General features: G+C 39.5%; 1 protein-coding gene across 25 annotated transcripts in view; it reads left to right on the top strand.

Moving 5' to 3' along the window:
- DLG2 (discs large MAGUK scaffold protein 2) overlaps positions 1-12,585 on the top strand; it is a 1,600,462-nt gene extending 1,587,877 nt beyond the window's left edge. For all 25 annotated transcript variants that reach the window (XM_056115953.1, XM_056115951.1, XM_056115947.1 and 22 more), the window contains 2 exons: positions 5,455-5,546; positions 7,955-12,585. In XM_056115953.1, coding sequence (XP_055971928.1) covers positions 5,455-5,546; positions 7,955-8,061 — 199 coding nt within the window. In that variant the 3' untranslated portion in view covers positions 8,062-12,585. The remainder of the gene's footprint in view (positions 1-5,454; positions 5,547-7,954) is intronic.
- The last annotated feature ends 4,665 nt before the right edge of the window (positions 12,586-17,250 follow it).

Below are 17,250 nucleotides of genomic sequence, written 5' to 3'. Positions count from 1 at the left end.
TGAATGTAGAACACTTGGGTTGCATGAGTGACTTGATACAGTCCCCAGCACTGGGAACGCAGGGCAAGGCACCTTGTGTGTGTGGCACTAATCTATTAGGAAGCTTCTTAGTGGCATAGTAATAAAACATCTATAACTCTTACCATTTTTTCCATACTTGTGCACATTTATAAACAGGGAAGGATGTAGAATTCAGATCTTCATCTTTGTTTTTAATTTCTCACAGAACCTGTCAAGTATCTTTTTTCAAAAATAAGTAAATTGTGTCTATAAAATGACACATTTTCCACAGAAATTTATAGAGATTGTGGATATTAATTAACTAGTCCCATTTAAAAAGGAAGACTAACATAGTCAAATCTGAAAATGAGTCAACTTTAATTTGATTCTAATTCTGATCTAAAAATTAGTCAACCTTGGTTTGGTTCTCTGTTTTGCCACCTGTCAGCCAAACATTGCTTTGAACTCTGTAGGATTAAATTCCTCGTCTCTAAACTAAGAAAATTTATAATATGTACCTTAAGAGTAAGTGTATTAAAACTCATTAAGGGTTAACCTCAAGGCTAGTAATAGCTTAATGTAAAACTTTTTGTACATATGCTAAACACTTAATAAGTTGTAGATCTTATTACTATTAAAGATTCAAAGTTACTTTATTATAAAAGGAATACAACTATTTTATCATTATAACACCCATAATTAGTATCTTTTCCAAGAGTTAATGCTAGCATGTCTATTATAAGAACTTTGCTCAAATATGCTTCCAATTAGAGAGGTCCCAGCATGTTTGAGAGGATTCACATTTGAACCCTCCAGTTCACAAAGAACTGGAAAGTAGTGTTTATGGAAAAAAATCACAGAAATTAATTTACTTAATCTCAGAGTGAAAATAATTTCTTGTGGAAGATATTGACTGTTCTGCATTTTCTTTGGGGATAAAGAAGCAACACAAATGCAAGGTACTGGAATTACAGTCTAAGAAAACGAAGTTGAAAAGATAATCTTAGAGGGAATTGCCAAAAATGCTTCTTAAAAGCTGAAGATATTCCCATATTTAAAATATGGACAATGATTCTTACCAGGATGAAAATATTAAATCAGGAAGTCACTGGCAGTACCTTTCACCCTGTAAATTCAGGCATTGAATTATAGGAAAAAGAGCTTTGCCCATAATTGGTGCAAAGAAGTGATGCATACTGATGATAAAATAATGGTTCGTGATAGCATTTTTCCTGAAGGCATTATTGAATTTCTCCTCATGTAGAATACTCTGTTGAACACTGCACAAAGAGAATTAAGCACCAGCCACAAATTTATTACGTAAGAGTAATTTGTGATCTGTACCACAAATATTGTTTTAAGACTAACATTAATAAAAAGAGAAAAATGATCCTCACTTCCCAGAAACAGCATCTTAAAATGTGTTTAAGAAACAGAAAAGCTAAGTTTTCATGTACTAAAGATGCAATGAGAGGAATGGCCAGAGTATTGAGATTCCTGAGGGAGAATAGCATTTGCACATTTCCTTCTCTATGTTCTGGGCCAGACTTTCCCCTCTGGTGTGTGTCAACAAAGGTTTACTTCCTGACACAACTATGAGGTGACTTCTGCAGCATGGCCTTAGGGGTTCTGTCACAGACATTTATCTCCAAGATGCTGAGACATATAAAGGCTTGATTGATATTGATTCCACAATAAGGGAGGTGGATCTGATGTGATTTGCTGTGGCCATATTCGTAGGTCTTGAGAATGTGATCTTGTGACTCTATGCTGTGGATGGGCTTTCCATTTCACTCTTTTACAAGGATTTTATTTCAGAAGACATGTTGGCATGCCTTTCAGGTTCCCCAGGGAGAAGTGAATGCTAGGTCAGTTGGAACAAAAGCGTGGTAGCTGTCACATTTAGGCATTGCTACCTCATTATTTCTACACACATTATTTCTCAAGTGCATCATCCACATCATACCACGTATTACCACATATATTGCTGACTCTCCCAAGGGGCATAAAGTCAAAGATGTATTTGAAAGAGATACCATGTGGTACCAACCCCCTCCACACACAAAGCAGTGAAAATCTTTCCTGTGTCTCTTCAGACTCTCCAATCTGTTTTTGCCATCTTTCAAGACATCCTATGTGCACATCTGTCTTCAATGTATCATTCCTTTGTTTATTGGCCTAGCTGTCCATTTTTTCAGTTAGTGTTCCAATGAATAAATATTGATTCAGGTTCCATATCACTTGTCAATGAACAAATATGGTCTCTGCCCTTAAAGAACAAGATAATTTCATAAATTGAAAGATAAAACCTCAACTCAGCCATTGTAAAACTAACAGATAACTTCTTCTGCAATGGGAACTCAGAAAAGACAGAGCAGTACAAGTAGGTGAAGTCAAATTAGAAACAAATGTGCATTATTTCTTAATATTGTAGCAGTTACACTTTTTGTAAGAATAATTCAATGTAGGCCCAGAATCTTCTGCATCCAAAAGAGGCAGCCACTAACAGGTTCTAGTGCTTGGATTATTTGGAAGGAAAATTAGAGATACCACTTTTCAGTACAAGATGGATTTCTTCTTTTTTAAAAATTTTTGTTTTTTTGGGGGGGCAACATCTGTCAGTCCTCAGGGGTTATTCCAGGCTTTGCAACCAGGAATTATTCCTTGCAGTGCTCGGGGAACCATATGGGATACCAGGGGTCAAACCCAAGTAGTCTGCATGCAAAGAAAATGTACTATCCACTGTACCGTCACTCCAGTCTCCAAGATGAATTTCTTTCCACAAGAATTCAGGAAAGAAATTTCCTGAATCATATCAGGGATTATGATATATACCTATTGCACTCATTAGTGCATGATATATACCTATTGCACTCATTAATTCTTTCCAGAATTAAGTATCATGCTAAGTGAAATGAGTCAGAAAGAGAAGGACAGACATAGAAAGATTGCATTCATCTGGGGAACATAAAGAAACAAAATAGGAGACTAACACCCAAGAATAGCCAAGCAAAGTACCAGGAAGTTTACTCCATGACTTGGAGGCCAGCCACACATGTTAGGGGAAAAGGGAGCTCAGATAGGGAAGGGAGCACCAAATAAAGGGTGTTGTGGGATCCTCCCGGGATGGGAGATGCATGCTGAAAGTAGACTATAGGCCGAATATGATTGCTACTCAATGCCTCTTTTGCAAACCACAGCACCCAAAAGGAGAGAGAGAACAAAAGGGAATGCCCTGCCACAGAGGCAGGGTGGGATGAGGGGGGTGGGGGTGGGAGGGATACTGAGATCCGTGGTGGCAGAAAATGGGCAGTGGTGGAGGGATGGGTACTCGATCTTTGTATAACTGAAACCCAAACATAAAACTTTGTAAGTCTACAATTGTGCCTCATGGTGTTTCACTAATAATAATTTTTAAAAAATGTAAATCTATGATTATAATTTTAAAAAAAGAAATCTTTCCAGAATTGTGTTACTGTCCAACTCTTGTTTTGGGGTGTTTTTTTATTTTAGATATCTCTTATGAAAGATGCTGTCTTCATATGACAGGAAGTCTCTTTAACTAAAATTGGCTTTTAAAAATCCAAAGTTTTGAGATTTATCCGTTAGGAGTTTATGTAAATCCCTTCACTCTAACAGGCCTGTCACTTGCTTTTTTTAAACTGAAGGTTGAAAGGATAGTACAGTGGGTCGGGCACTTGCCTTGCATGATTACCAGCATCACATAGTGATCCCTGAGTACAGAACCTGAAGTAAGCCCTGAGCACTGCTGGATGTAGTGAAAAAAGAAAGAAAGAAAGAAAAAACAAAATAAAATAAAAAGGATTAACCATATCTCTGGTTTCCTACAATGTGTGAAAAGCAGTCCATTCTCTTGTCTGTGTGATACATTGGACTAATCAACATGTCTTTACTGAACTTAGCTGAATTTTAATCAGCTTAGTGTAGCCACAGTGGTAAACTTATAAGGATCCGAGGCAACGATTGTCAGTCTTCAGTTAATAAAGTGTCTTGGATTAATAAAAATAGATGATTAAATCATTTTATTTTAATACATTCAGTTTCTTAAGCAAACTTTTTTGCCACCTGAAAGACAGGAACAAAGATACCACTATTGAGGAATCAGTTGACTTTTTTTTCTTTTCTTCCAACCTTGATTTATCTTTGAGGCCAAGCAGAATTTAAACTTTCTCACCATCATCAAATAGTGCTGTGGATATTTAATGATACACCCTGGAGCTAGATTCACAGAAAGAGAGTGTCCAGTCATAACTCATTTCAATCCTTCCTCCTATCAAATCACCAAAGTAGGAGGCAAAGTTTTCTTTCCACATTCCTTCAACACTTAGAATCACTTACTTATTGTTATTTGAATATTTTAGTCCAAGCAATTTTTCTTTTTCATTCTCTCTCTATGCCTATTTTAATTCCAGCATCTCCCAGCAACAACTTGAGATGGCATTTAATTATAAAGACAAGTGAAGACCGGGGATTTTTGTTGATTGAGACTGTTCTCACCTTTCATAAAGTTGGTGATCAATGTTTTTCAGTCTGAAAGAAAATTAAATTACTTAATCACAATACCAAAGGGACTTATCTCATTTTCTACCACTCTTTGGAAGTGTATTTTATGTTTCTACACATTATGTTTCTACACATGTTTCTACACATTAAAGATGAATGGCAGCCCTCTGGAGGGAGAGTGGGGAAGCCAAATCTGGGTGATTAGGACCGGGGAAACTTCACATCCAGCTGTCAACAGTGTAACGTGTCTTCCCCACTGATGACTGCTGGGACACTTTTGTAGTTCCACATCCCCTGCTTAAGAGAGAAAGGGTTCCTGCCTAAAGTCCAAGGTAGGGTGATCAAGAAGGTTAGAATTTGGAAATTATATTCCTAAGAAAACAGATGAAACAAGTAGATCAAGGAGACACCAGAGCACCTGGTTTAAATATCCTCAGTGGGCTGGAGCGATAGTACAGCGGGTAGGGTGTTTGCCTTGCATGCGGCTGACCCATGTTCGATTCCCAGACTCTCATATGATCCTCCAAACACTGACAGTAGTAATTCCTGAGTGCAAAAAATTAACTCCTGTGCATCGCTGGGTGTGACCCAAAAAGCAAAATAATATATAAATAAATAAAATAAAAAATAAAAAAAAGTCCTCAGCCCTGCCATGGAAGAAGTGTATTTATTTTTACCAGGTGGAACTCCATAATGGGGAACCACAGCTGTAGATCATAAGGCAAAAGATTCTGTTTCATTTCACTATGAAACCAAGAGAGTGAATTTCATGGGAGGGTGTCCTAATTTGCTGTGATTATTCTAACAAAAAAAGAGTCCAGAAAAAAAGCAGAAAACTTGTACTTTCTACAGGTTTCATTTTCAGACATTTAATTTTTTAGAATTTGGTGTATTTACTTTCTACTCTAATATCAAATCCTTATTTCCTAGGGAAATGAATAAGCGTCTAACAGAGGAGCAAGCCAAGAAAACTTATGATCGTGCAATTAAGCTAGAACAAGAATTTGGAGAATATTTTACAGGTAAGTTCATGTAAACTTAAACCGTGATAAAGGAGATAAATTGACTGAGATGTGACATGGAGAGGGGCCCAGGCCTGGTATACCTAGGTCCTGAAACATCCTTACTGAGAATTCCTGACTTCCCTCTGTTTCCTCCACTTGACCCAGAACTCTGAACTCTGGCTTCCCTGAATCTGACCACAAGCAACTTCCATATTCCCACAGACCCCCCAACCGAAACCGTGAGGGCAGATGCCTCTAGGATATCTCTAGCACTAAGAAGATCTTAAGCATGGATGCCTCCACTAAACTATCTCCCTAACATTATCCAAAAACTTGAGAAAAATTTCTTTTTTTGCTTTTTGGGCCCCACCCAGCGATGCTCAGTGGTTGCTTTTGGCTTTGCACTCAGGAATTACTCCTGGCAGTGCTTGGGGGACCATATGGGATGCCCGGGATTGAACCCGGGTTGGCCGCGTGCAAGGCAAACATCCTACCCGCTGTACTATCTATCTGGCCCCCGAAAAAGAAATTTTCAGGACTTCAGAATGTGCAATGCCCAAAGTTGTGCACTCACTCCGTGTGTCTGTCCATATTAAGAGCCCTTCACTGGAATGCATTTTTTTTATTTTAATGAATTCCCTGGCGAATCTAAATACAAAACTATTTTTTCTGTTTTAACATTTCCTTGAGCAAATGAAGTTCAGAGAACTAAGGAAGGCTTTTTCTTTCTGGATATTCTAAGTTCTCTCTCTTTTTCCTTCCCTTTCTCTTTTTCTTTTTTCCTTCCTTTTATTCCTGCAGGGACTCAAGGGGTAAATAGCCAACAATAATCAGTTCTGGGGCTCCAACATACAATACATAGACTGTAATCCCTTATTTCCCTGGCCTCCTCTATCTTATGCAGCTTTCATGAAGCCACCATACAATTTTAAAGAGTAGTTAAATTTTGTGGAATTTTCCTTATAATGGAGTCACATGGTTTAGAAATAAGAACTTTTCTAATGAATATTATTTTTGATATTGGGCATTTTTAATCTGAGGATATTAGTAGTTTGCAAATAGGTGGATTGGGTAAACAAGTAAATACCTATCAATACCCAATATAATTGGTGATTTATAAAAAAATACCTCAAGTATGACCATAAAATCAAATATATATACACATATATATACATTTTGACCAGTGGTTTATATTTAGAATTAAAGTTTAATAATCCATATGTTCTGAAGGGTGAATTTGAAGATGTATGGGAAAGTTTTCCTCCCACTAAGCGATGATCAAAAACCAGATGAGCATCAAATCACTTGACTAGAAAATTGTATCAGATTCCACAACTTGAGGGTTTAATCCTACAGCCCTGCTCCCCACTTCATATGAGGTTTACAAGCCTGAGTTGTTACCTGTGGCTCTGGCTACTAATTATAAATCAGAGGTACCCATGACCTCCTCCTTGGTTTTATTAATTTTCTAGAGTGGCTCAGAATACTCAGGAATCCTTTTAATCACCAGAGTACTGGTTTATTACAAAGGCTCTCTAGGGTTATGAATCAATAGCTAGATAAAAAAGTAATGAAAGCAAGTAGAAGGGAAGGGCTCTTGGAACATATCATTTTCCCCCAAAACTTCATTTGTTCATCAACCAGGACACTCTTCTTAGCTCCTCCTGTTGAGTTTCATTACAGTCATAATCGATTATTCTTAGACTACTGAAAATTGAGTTAACATTCTGTCCCTCACCTTCAACATTCAACTCCCCATTCTACCCCAGAAGAAAGGATAAGACTGAAAGTTCTGCATCTTTCATCAGAGGGTTGGTTCTGTTTGCAGCGAGTCTTCATCATGGGTCCAAAGTACTCATCAACAGAACAAGGAACTTCCGTGTTGACCACATCACCTAAGAAGTTCTAAGGGTTTTAGAAACTCTGGACCAGAGAAGGAGCAAATATATACATATAAATACATATATTATAAAACAACTGATAATACTTGGAGAATGAATGATATCATTTCCTTTGTCTAAATTTCTTCCCCTGACAAAAAGGCTATGATTTTCTGGCATGCAAAGCAATTATTATCTAAAATTTAATTGGTGTCTAACTCAGAGAAGGCATCCATAAAATTTATGAAATGGGTATCTCATTGTTTAGAATTTGGATAATAATTATAAATAATTATTTTTCTGTAGAAAGAGGAACAAAACTAAGATGCCTTCATTACGGATTCAACACATGCTTTGAAAGCATTTTTTCCCCAGTCATCTGTGATTTTGCTTACATGAATTTTCTGTTTCTTTTATTACTAATTAAAAGGAAAGGGGAAAAAATCACTGTTCTGAGCTTCTGCTGTGTGATTGTTGGCTATTCTTCATAACCCAGGGAATGATGGGACTGATTCGTAACTCAGAATTTATTTGTTTTTATTGTAGCTATTGTCCAAGGAGACAGCTTAGAAGATATATATAACCAGTGCAAACTTGTTATTGAAGAGCAATCTGGGCCTTTCATCTGGATTCCCTCAAAGGAAAAGTTATAAATTAGTTACTGCACCTCTGACAACGACAGAAGAGCATTTAGAAGAACAAAATATATATAATATACTACTTGGAGGCTTTTATGTTTTTGTTGCATTTATGTTTTTGCAGTCAATGTGAATTCTTATGAATGTACAACACAAACTGTGTGAAGCCATGAAGGAAACAGAGGGGCCAAAGGGTGGGACAGAAAAGACATTGCAGATTGCAAGAAAGCTTTGGTTTGCTCAAAGTTTCAAGTGTAAGAATGAACCTTTCATGGGCTTTTGCCCACGAGATGGGCAGCCTCCTCACCCCAGCAGTAGTCCAGAGCTGATGTAGCTGCTGAGCTCTCTGTGTTGTTTGCTTTAAAGAAAAGTTGCCAGCACTTGAACTTCACCAACCTTACCATTATCACATCTGTAATTGGTACCCTTCGAATTCTATAACTATGCACATCCTTTGATTTCTTAACAAGCAAAAGAAGGAAAGAAGGAGAAAGGGAAAGGAATCCCTTTGGAGATGGCAAAATCAGGGAAGGATAAATGTGTAGTTTCCATGGCTGGCATCTGCAAAACAAGCATTTCATAGAATTTGCCAGTTTATGGAGGACCGACCTCAGAGGAGTTTAAACTCAATCTGGGGTTAGCACTTTGATTGTTTATTGTCTATTTTGCCATTTATAAACTGAAAGAAGGCATTAAAGACAAGACTAATTTATACAATAAAATATATTAAATGTATAGAAATGACTTTCTATAGGTGAAACAAAGTTTTCTGAAATATTTTGTAATGATAATTAATTGAAAGACTAAATGTATGCACTGTCAGCAGATGATCAAATTCCAGAACTGGAAGTTGCACTCCCCCTTTTGTGGCCAACGATCCACTAAGAACATCTGAGTTCCTTCTAAAAAGTCTGACAGACTTCTCCCTCTCTCACCTTCCATCTTCTCCCTTCCATATTCGTGATACACTCTCATGGAGCACATCTCTTAATGAGTTTTCCTCATGGATATTTTTGGAAACCATTTGGTTAGTGCATTTTTAAGCTGATGGCTTTCAAGGACAAACTCATGCAAATTATCTAATGGGAAGTTTTGCTTTTCTCTTATTAATCTGAATCTGAACCTGCCATGCAAATAGTAGAATAACTTGGTTACTTACATTAAAATCTTAAAAAGATAATTTAGTATTTTGGCGAACTAGAAGTAATTAGAATTTTTTGGCCTGTCTCACAAATAAATAAGACTTTTGTAACAGCCAGAGATGGTTAAAAAAAAAACCATGGAGATATCTGCCTAAGATGCACTGTTTTTTTGAGGAAGAGAGAGAGAAAGAAATATCTGTAGGAAGGTGAGGGGTGCAAGCTTTTGTTTCTCTGTACAGGACAAAGTGATAGAACCACAAGAAAATGCAATGACTTTGAGCTCAACCAATTGAACTACCTTTCTTGGGGGCTGCACCTGGAACAAGTTTATTTTTTAGAACTATAATATGATTTTTTTTTTAAAAAGAAACCTCCCGAAGCCTATATAAATTAAGAGTTGATGATGTCAGTATTACTTGTGCCCATGGTGTTTAGAGAGAGACTTTTAATAACCACTCAACTCTGGGTTCTACATATGCCCAGACTAAGCCCCGTCGCCTTATTTCTGGGGTACATGCAGACCTGGCAGGGATTCTGCCACACTGTGCAGCAAACCAGCATAGAGGCTGGATGAGAGAACAGGAGAGTCATCAGCAATGATGGGGCTTCTTCATAGTAAAAACAACGGAGCTCAGAATGAGGGTCTCTTTCTGAAATTGAGCATTGATTTTACACTAAATACCATTGTCTGCCTGGCTGCAGTCACCAACACAAACACAAGAGTACAAAATTACCCATCTACCAATAGTCATGATGCTGCCTTTGCCACTGGAAGGGCTAGCAAAGCATTTTGCCACTGATGCAAGTTAAATTTCCAGAAACTTCCTTAGAGTACTCAAAACGTCAAAGCTGTGTCCTTAACAGTAATCCACCAGTTTCAGGTCAAGTTCTACTTCCATCATATTGCTCCCAAAGTTTTCTGCCACCAGAATGCCATTCCTGATCCCAGCTCTCTTTCTAGGCCACCATGATAACTTCTTTGGTTTCTTAACTGAGCATGCAACCGTTTATTTAAAGGACTGTCATTAATGAGTAGATGTTTTTTTGCGGGTCATGTGATGTGCTTTCCATTTAATATTAAGTATTGCTGTGGCTGAGTTGAGTACAATCAAATTGAACCACCATCCCTTGGTTTTGTAGTAATAGAATGATTTATTTTCCTAGTGTAGATGCTTCCAAATTAGAATTGGCATTTGCACTGATTTTTTATGTAGATTTCTATACATATATATACACATATATTTGCTTGAAGAATCACCAAGCTCATTGGTGAGAAGGTCTTTTACTATAGAATTTACACCTCCATTTGTTGTATTGTCTTGCATTTCCCAATGTTGAGGTCTCTAGGGCTCCAATGAATTGTTGTAGCTCACAGCAAATCTGACCACTTGGATGGAAATGGCATGAACGTTACCCAGATTACATCTGGTGCAAATGCACTTGGAGCCTGGGACCAGACTGGTGCTAACACCGCAAACTTTGTCCAGAGCTCTCTCCAATTTGAAGGCTTGCTGGGGGCGCAACGTCACTTTTACATGCTGGGCCCTTTCAGAAAAGTGCCAGATCGTGTCACTGGTGCTATTTGTCATGCTCTGGTACAATGTGTAGCACCATGGGGGTCTCAGCTTTACCAAAATCAAAATCCCATTTGTCAGCTACTTGCAGGGGCATTGGCATTTGGCTCTCCTCCCCAGGATTTGTGGACTGTGTTCACACAGCCCTTTCCTCCCAGGACCCTAGTCTTGGCTCAGTCTGTTGTGCGAGCCCATCTTTCCAAATCTGCACTCAGGTGCTCTGTGAACTGTCTGTGAACCTACAGCCAGCCCTTCGGGACCTTCTCTAATTTTTCTTCCTCTGCTCTCTGTCCTCCCCTTTTATTTCTGTCTCATTCTATTTTTCTCTTTTTGAACCTCTCCTAGGATCCTTCTTTCATGGTTTCTCTGAGTCATTGACCCCCAACAGTCCTTTATTCTCTCATTCCTCAATTCTCTTCCCATTCTACCTCCCATTCATCTCAGTCTCTTTTCTCTTCCTCTTTCCCTTCCTTTTTGTTGACCATCTCTCCATATCTCTAAGCATCTCTCCAACCCCCACATGCCCTCGTGCCCTTATGTTGTGGTCCTGTGTGGGCTCCTGGCTGAATCAGACAGCAAGTCCATCTGTTGGACTGATGACACAAATACTTTGAGTCATCATTTCACCTCTGCAGCCCAGAAAGCCCAGCTGAGAGTGAGGGCCCGCTCTGGAGCACTCCAGTGCCCTCACGGAGCCAGCCTGCACCGCTGCCGGGCAGCGAGGATGCATGCTCTGGGCATGCGACACCTGGGTGCGTCTGCCTGAAGCTGGTCCTGAGAGCACCTCTGGCACCATGGCCTGGCTCTAAGGACACTTCCTTTAAATAAAGGCAGACTATGGCCCCAACAGCTACTCTGGCAACAGAACCTCTCCTTTTTCATGGAAGCCATGCCACCGCCTTGGTTTGGAGAGAGACACTTTTCCACCTTCATACCCTTTCTTTTTCCCATTCTTATGTGAAGCCCCCTCTGCTTTTCAGCTGGTGATTGCTCTGGTGAGATGGAATGGACTTGCTGGTGAAATGACATCTTTTTTTTTCCTGTCTTGGTCCTGCCTAAATTCTTTCAAAAAAATCTTTAAGTCAAGGACTCAGGATAGCTCCTAAATTTATCATAGTAATTTGTCATTCCTAGGGAGGAAAAGGGGGATGTTTCCCTTAAAGCATGTGGAGTACCTGCTGTGACAACTGATTTAACAGAGGACTCCCTACAGAATTCTGTGGCTATACATTTCAGTTATGTGTGGTAGAGATAGCTCATCTGTTATGTATGTTCATACTACATTGGGTATGAATGAATGGATGAAAACCCACACATATTCCAGTCTGTAAATATCCTTCCTTGCAGAAATCTGTGCTTCAGAAATCACTTCTTGTACAGCTGTGCAGTTTCTTATTGCAGCTGAGGATGAGCTAAGGCCAGTAGACAAACCAGGCAAAGATCACCGAAAAGGTAGAATAGAGAATCTCCCTAGCAATTCGTGAGAACAGACAACCAAATGGCCAAGTTGACTCCCAACGGGATGGAAAACTTTTCTTCCGTTCTTTTTGAATTTGTGTTTCCCAAGTGTGTCTTAACTTCTGAGCGCACCAGGCTGTACCTGTTAGAACTTTTCAATATGACAATTTTGTGCTTCTCTCTGACAGGATGTTTCTCCATTGAGCTGTAGTGCAGGATGGTAGGGGGACACTCCTTGCAGGGGCTGGAGCTTACAGAGACACTGCACAGCTTACACTCCTGTTAAGTGTAAATATTCGACACTTCCATTCCATTTGTGTACAAAATAAAGCACACAGAATTATAAAATCAAGATGTATATTTCATACTCGGCGTGTCAGTGCATATTTATTGTCTTTCCGTTGTCATCAGTGGCTCTGTTATAAAAATCCTTACTATAAATCTGTCGTGCCTTGATTATAAAATATGAGTTCAAAAATATTACTTTGGGGGTCGAAACAATAGTACAGCAGGTAGGTTGTTTGCCTTGCATATAACTGACCTAGGCTTGATCACTGACATTCTGTACTGTCCCTGAGCCCACCAGGAGTGATCGCTGAGCACAGAGCCAAGAATAAATCCTAAGTATCACTGGATATTGTCCCAAAATAAAAAAGACAAAAAAAATTACTTTGAGCCAGAGAGATAACATAATGGGTAAGACCTTGCACGTGGTTAATCCCAGTTTGATCCCTGATACTCTGAGCACAAGCCAAGCAAGGGTATGTCCTGAGTACATTTAGTACAGCCCAAATACCTCTTGGGGTTCTTACCCAAATACTCTACATACACAGAAAATCATTTTTCTCCAAAGCTTTATTTGCATTACTTTATAAAGAGCATCATTCATTTCTATTTTGATAAAAATCAGACATTTCAGAGTTATCATGCAGTCAGAGCAGATTTTCTCTGAGAAATATTGGCACTGCTGAAAGAAGCTGAAAGTGGTGCTTTTGCATATTTTTAAATATTTGGTCATTATCCTAGCCCACTCTCTGGATTTTGCCAAGAATCAAAATATATTTTTTGAACACTCCCATATATGTGTGGTGGGGAGAAGAGATCAATTCCCCCAGTTTCCAAATTTTGAGATTCCATAAGGCACTAAGAATAGAGGGTATAGCGGTAGGGCGTTCGCCTTATAAGCGGCCAACATGGCCGACCCGAGTTCGATTCCTCTGCCCCTCTCGGAGAGCCCGGCAAGCTACCGAGAGTATTCCATATGCCAAACACAGTAACAACAAAGTCTCCAATGGAGACGTTACTGGGCCCGCTCGAGCAAATCGACGATCAACGGGAGGGCCTTTACCTTTACCTTTACCTATCTGATAATGAGGATGGAAAGAGAGACATTGGTTCTGGAGGAACAGTCATTGTCCATATGCACCACGGTCACAAAAGAGTCTAGCTCAAAAGATGTAAACATATAAAAAATGTCATCTTTGGAAACCTGGACCTTCCATATACTGTTATAAATCATTCCCTCGAGTTAAACACATACCTTCTGATGTCGACACTCAACATAGGCCTGATAGCTAAAACCCAATACAATTGCTCCTGTGGAGAGGTACAACTTTGTCACCCAATAGATAACTCTGGTATGCATCGCAGTGAGCTGTCAGAGAACCGGACTGGCAATTCGAAAAACCATCCCAGTCATATCTGTGAACCTGAATCACCTGATGTCCTGAGCCCACCTGCATAGAGCAGGGGACAAGGATCTTAGAGCTTGGGGCTGGAGCAATAGCACAGCGGGTAGGAGGTTTGCCTTGCTGCGGCAGACCCAGGTTCAATTCCCAGCATCCCATATGGTTCCCTGAGCACCACCAGGATTAATTCCTGTGTGCAGAGCCAGGAGTAACCCCTGTGCATCACCGGGTGTGACCCAAAAAGCAAAAAAGAAAATAAAAAGGATCTCACAGCAGGGTGTGAAGCCATGAACTGCAGCCACAAGTGATGTGAACCTCACATTTATACAATTATCCCATAGTTAATATTTTTACATAGTTTCTACAGGTTTAATATAAATGACAGCAAAGCAAAAGAGCATATCTCCTACAATGAATGTCTTCGGGAGGGGAAAAGCTACAAGCGTTCTTGAGCTTTCCTTATGATCTATTTTACTTATATTTATAATTTTAAAAGTACGACTATTCCAAGGCTGACGAGATAGTATTGGTGGTAAGGTGCTTGCCTTGCTCATGCAGCCAATCCGAGTTCGATCTCCAGCACAGAACCATCAGTAAGCACTGAGCTCTGCTGGGTATGAACAACAAAAAAAAAACTCCCACCAAGCTTACCATTCTAGCAAGATCAACTATAAATAAATTTCACATCTCAGAATCTAAGATCTATCTATGAATCAATGGCTTGATAGTATCTTTGTAGAAATTAAACATGCAGTGACAGAATTTAGAAGATTGAGGGAATATAAAACTAAGGAATATTTGTATATAGATCTCAATTTTTATCATTATAACCAAACCCAGAGACGCTGATATTGTTCAGAAGACAGTATGGATCAGGATTCAAAGACCTGATCACTGGTCTTCATTTATTCTCTGTCACTAACATTTCCTTTAGTGACATCCCAGATGTCATTACGGCTATCTTGAACTGATTCTCTCCCCTTTATGTTAGGGTCTCTGTCCAGACCAGACCCTGTGCCAAATTCCCCTGAACACAGCTAGGACCAAACAAGAAAACATGAGGAATCTGGCTAAACTTGGGGATAAATTAATTTAAGGGGCGAAAAAAGGAGGGGAAATCACTGCTGATCTGATTTACAGGATAGACTTAGTACCAAGTCCAAATGCCATGCAACACATGCAAAACGTGTCCCCAAAATCCAGCGAGGTCTGACATCAGAACCTCCTTTACAGTCCTGACACACCGGAAGAGACAGCTGAGTGCCTTTCCTGCTGCATCCGCTGGAGGTGAAAATTGCCTGCTCCCTTTCTCCCTGACGCCCACACGCTAGAATCTAAGCAATAATGACTCACTGCAGTTCAAGTTGATTCTTGTCTAATTGTCAAATTACTTGGGATGTGGATTTGGATGCAGCTGCTTTCTAACCAGTGACGATGAGGTGGTGGCGACACTGCTGTGAAGTAATCAGGCCACCGTCTAGGATTTGAGCAACCTGTGGTATGTCATAAAATCAACACATTTGCCCACCTAGCAAAAGAGAAATGAGAGTGCCTAGCAGGCCAGAGGTTCAATACTGACTCATGCTGTTGGTTTCATAAATAAAGCCAATTTCATGCTTAGGGTCACAAGCACAGTTGAGAAATATCTTCTGAACTAGCATTCAGCCTGCACCCACGGAGACTGCAGGGCACTGCAGACCACGTGCCCTCCCTGTGCCAGCTCCTGGCTTTCCTAATGTGTCCTAGTTTCAGAGTCACACAGAGAAGCCCACAGTATTTAAAATTTAAATCATCCTTCTCAACCCTGCTGCAGATGACTCAGGACCAGAGAGATTGTATAGGGATTAAGGTGCTTGTCTTGCACATGGTCAGCCCCAGTTTGATCCCTGGCAACACATATGGTCCCCCAAGTCCTACCAGAAGTGATTGCTGAGCACAAAGCCAGGAACAAGACTTGACCACTACTTATTGTGGCCCCAAAACCAAAATATAAAAACCAAAATAATAAAGATTATTGATATAAGGTAAAATTCTAAATTGGAGAAACGAAACCCAGAAAAGAAACTGAGGACTCTTCATAATACTGAACATAGACTATCAGTTTTCAAAGCCGTTGTCCCCATCCCTTTACAAGGGAAATCTCAGCCTTCAATATAGTTTGTCACAGTCTTTGATTTTTGTTATTTAAATATTCCAAGCAAAATCTGATGAAACATGACTTACTACTCCTTTTTCTGCACCAAATAATAACAAATCTGTACATTTTTAAAATATTCTTGTAAATAAGAAAAAAAGAAACTAAAAGGAAAATTTATTTATAACATGCTTCACAAGTAATACTAATGCATCAGAACCTCAGTGGTCTAAACTATTCCAAGCCAACAAAGAAAGTCCTGAGAGATGCCTTCTCTCCAACCTTCTGGCCTGTCTCCAGCTTTTGGTTCCTCAGTTTGTCTGGACAATTATCTTAGGTAATACTTTCTCTCCCATTCCTCAGAAGTAGGGATAAGACTGCTCAGAAGAAATTCAAGTCCAAACAGAACAGGTTTCATTTCAGCAAAGTACAATGGTTTCCACATCCATCTTCCATATTAAGAGAATAAAGGATAAAAAGTTCTTATTTTCAGAAGGACATTAAGGATTTCAAATTCTTTGTAGCTTTACATGACAAAGGGCAATGAACAGTTAGTTGCTTAGAAATGAAATCCTGGTTCCTCCTAAGAGCAGTTGATTTCTAGACAACACAAATACAAAAACAACAAATGAAAATTAGGTTGAATCCTAATTGTCTTGCTGAGTCACCATGAACTCTTTTTGTCTCTTTGACATTTTGGTAACCTTTCCAGAGAAATGAAGAAAGTCACCTCCTCTCCCTCTCCCCCAATGTCCTTTTTTTTTCCTTTTTGGGTCACACCCCGCGATTCTCAGGGGTTACTCCTAGTTCTGCACTCAGGAATTAACTCCTGGAGGTGCTTGGGGGATCATTTGGGATGCCGGGAATCAAACCTTGGTTGGCCACGTGCCAGACAAATGCCCTACCTACTCTTCTATTGCTCCCGCCTCATTTAAACCCAGTTTCTTTCTCCTTTGACTTGGCAGATCACGAAAATGTCTGAAACTCTTAGGCTCATCTATAACCTGGGGACTAAGTTCAAGGTTTCAAGACTGCCCCAGGGATTTCCTGATCTTTTCTCTCTAGAGATTTCCTATTAGCTTCCCTCAGCACTTGTGGGAGCACCAGAGTTCAAACTCACCATTTTGTGCTTGCTAAGGAAGAACTTAAACCATTGAGACCATCCTCCCTCCAATCACCAAGTTTCTTAAAATATTATTCATCCCAAT

This window comes from Sorex fumeus, unplaced genomic scaffold (genome assembly GCF_029834395.1).
Source record: "Sorex fumeus unplaced genomic scaffold, SorFum_2.1 ptg000030l, whole genome shotgun sequence".
Classification (NCBI taxonomy): Eukaryota; Metazoa; Chordata; class Mammalia; order Eulipotyphla; family Soricidae; genus Sorex; species Sorex fumeus.
The sequence above is the reverse complement of the archived record's forward strand: the minus strand, read 5'-3'. Positions and strand labels throughout refer to the sequence as shown.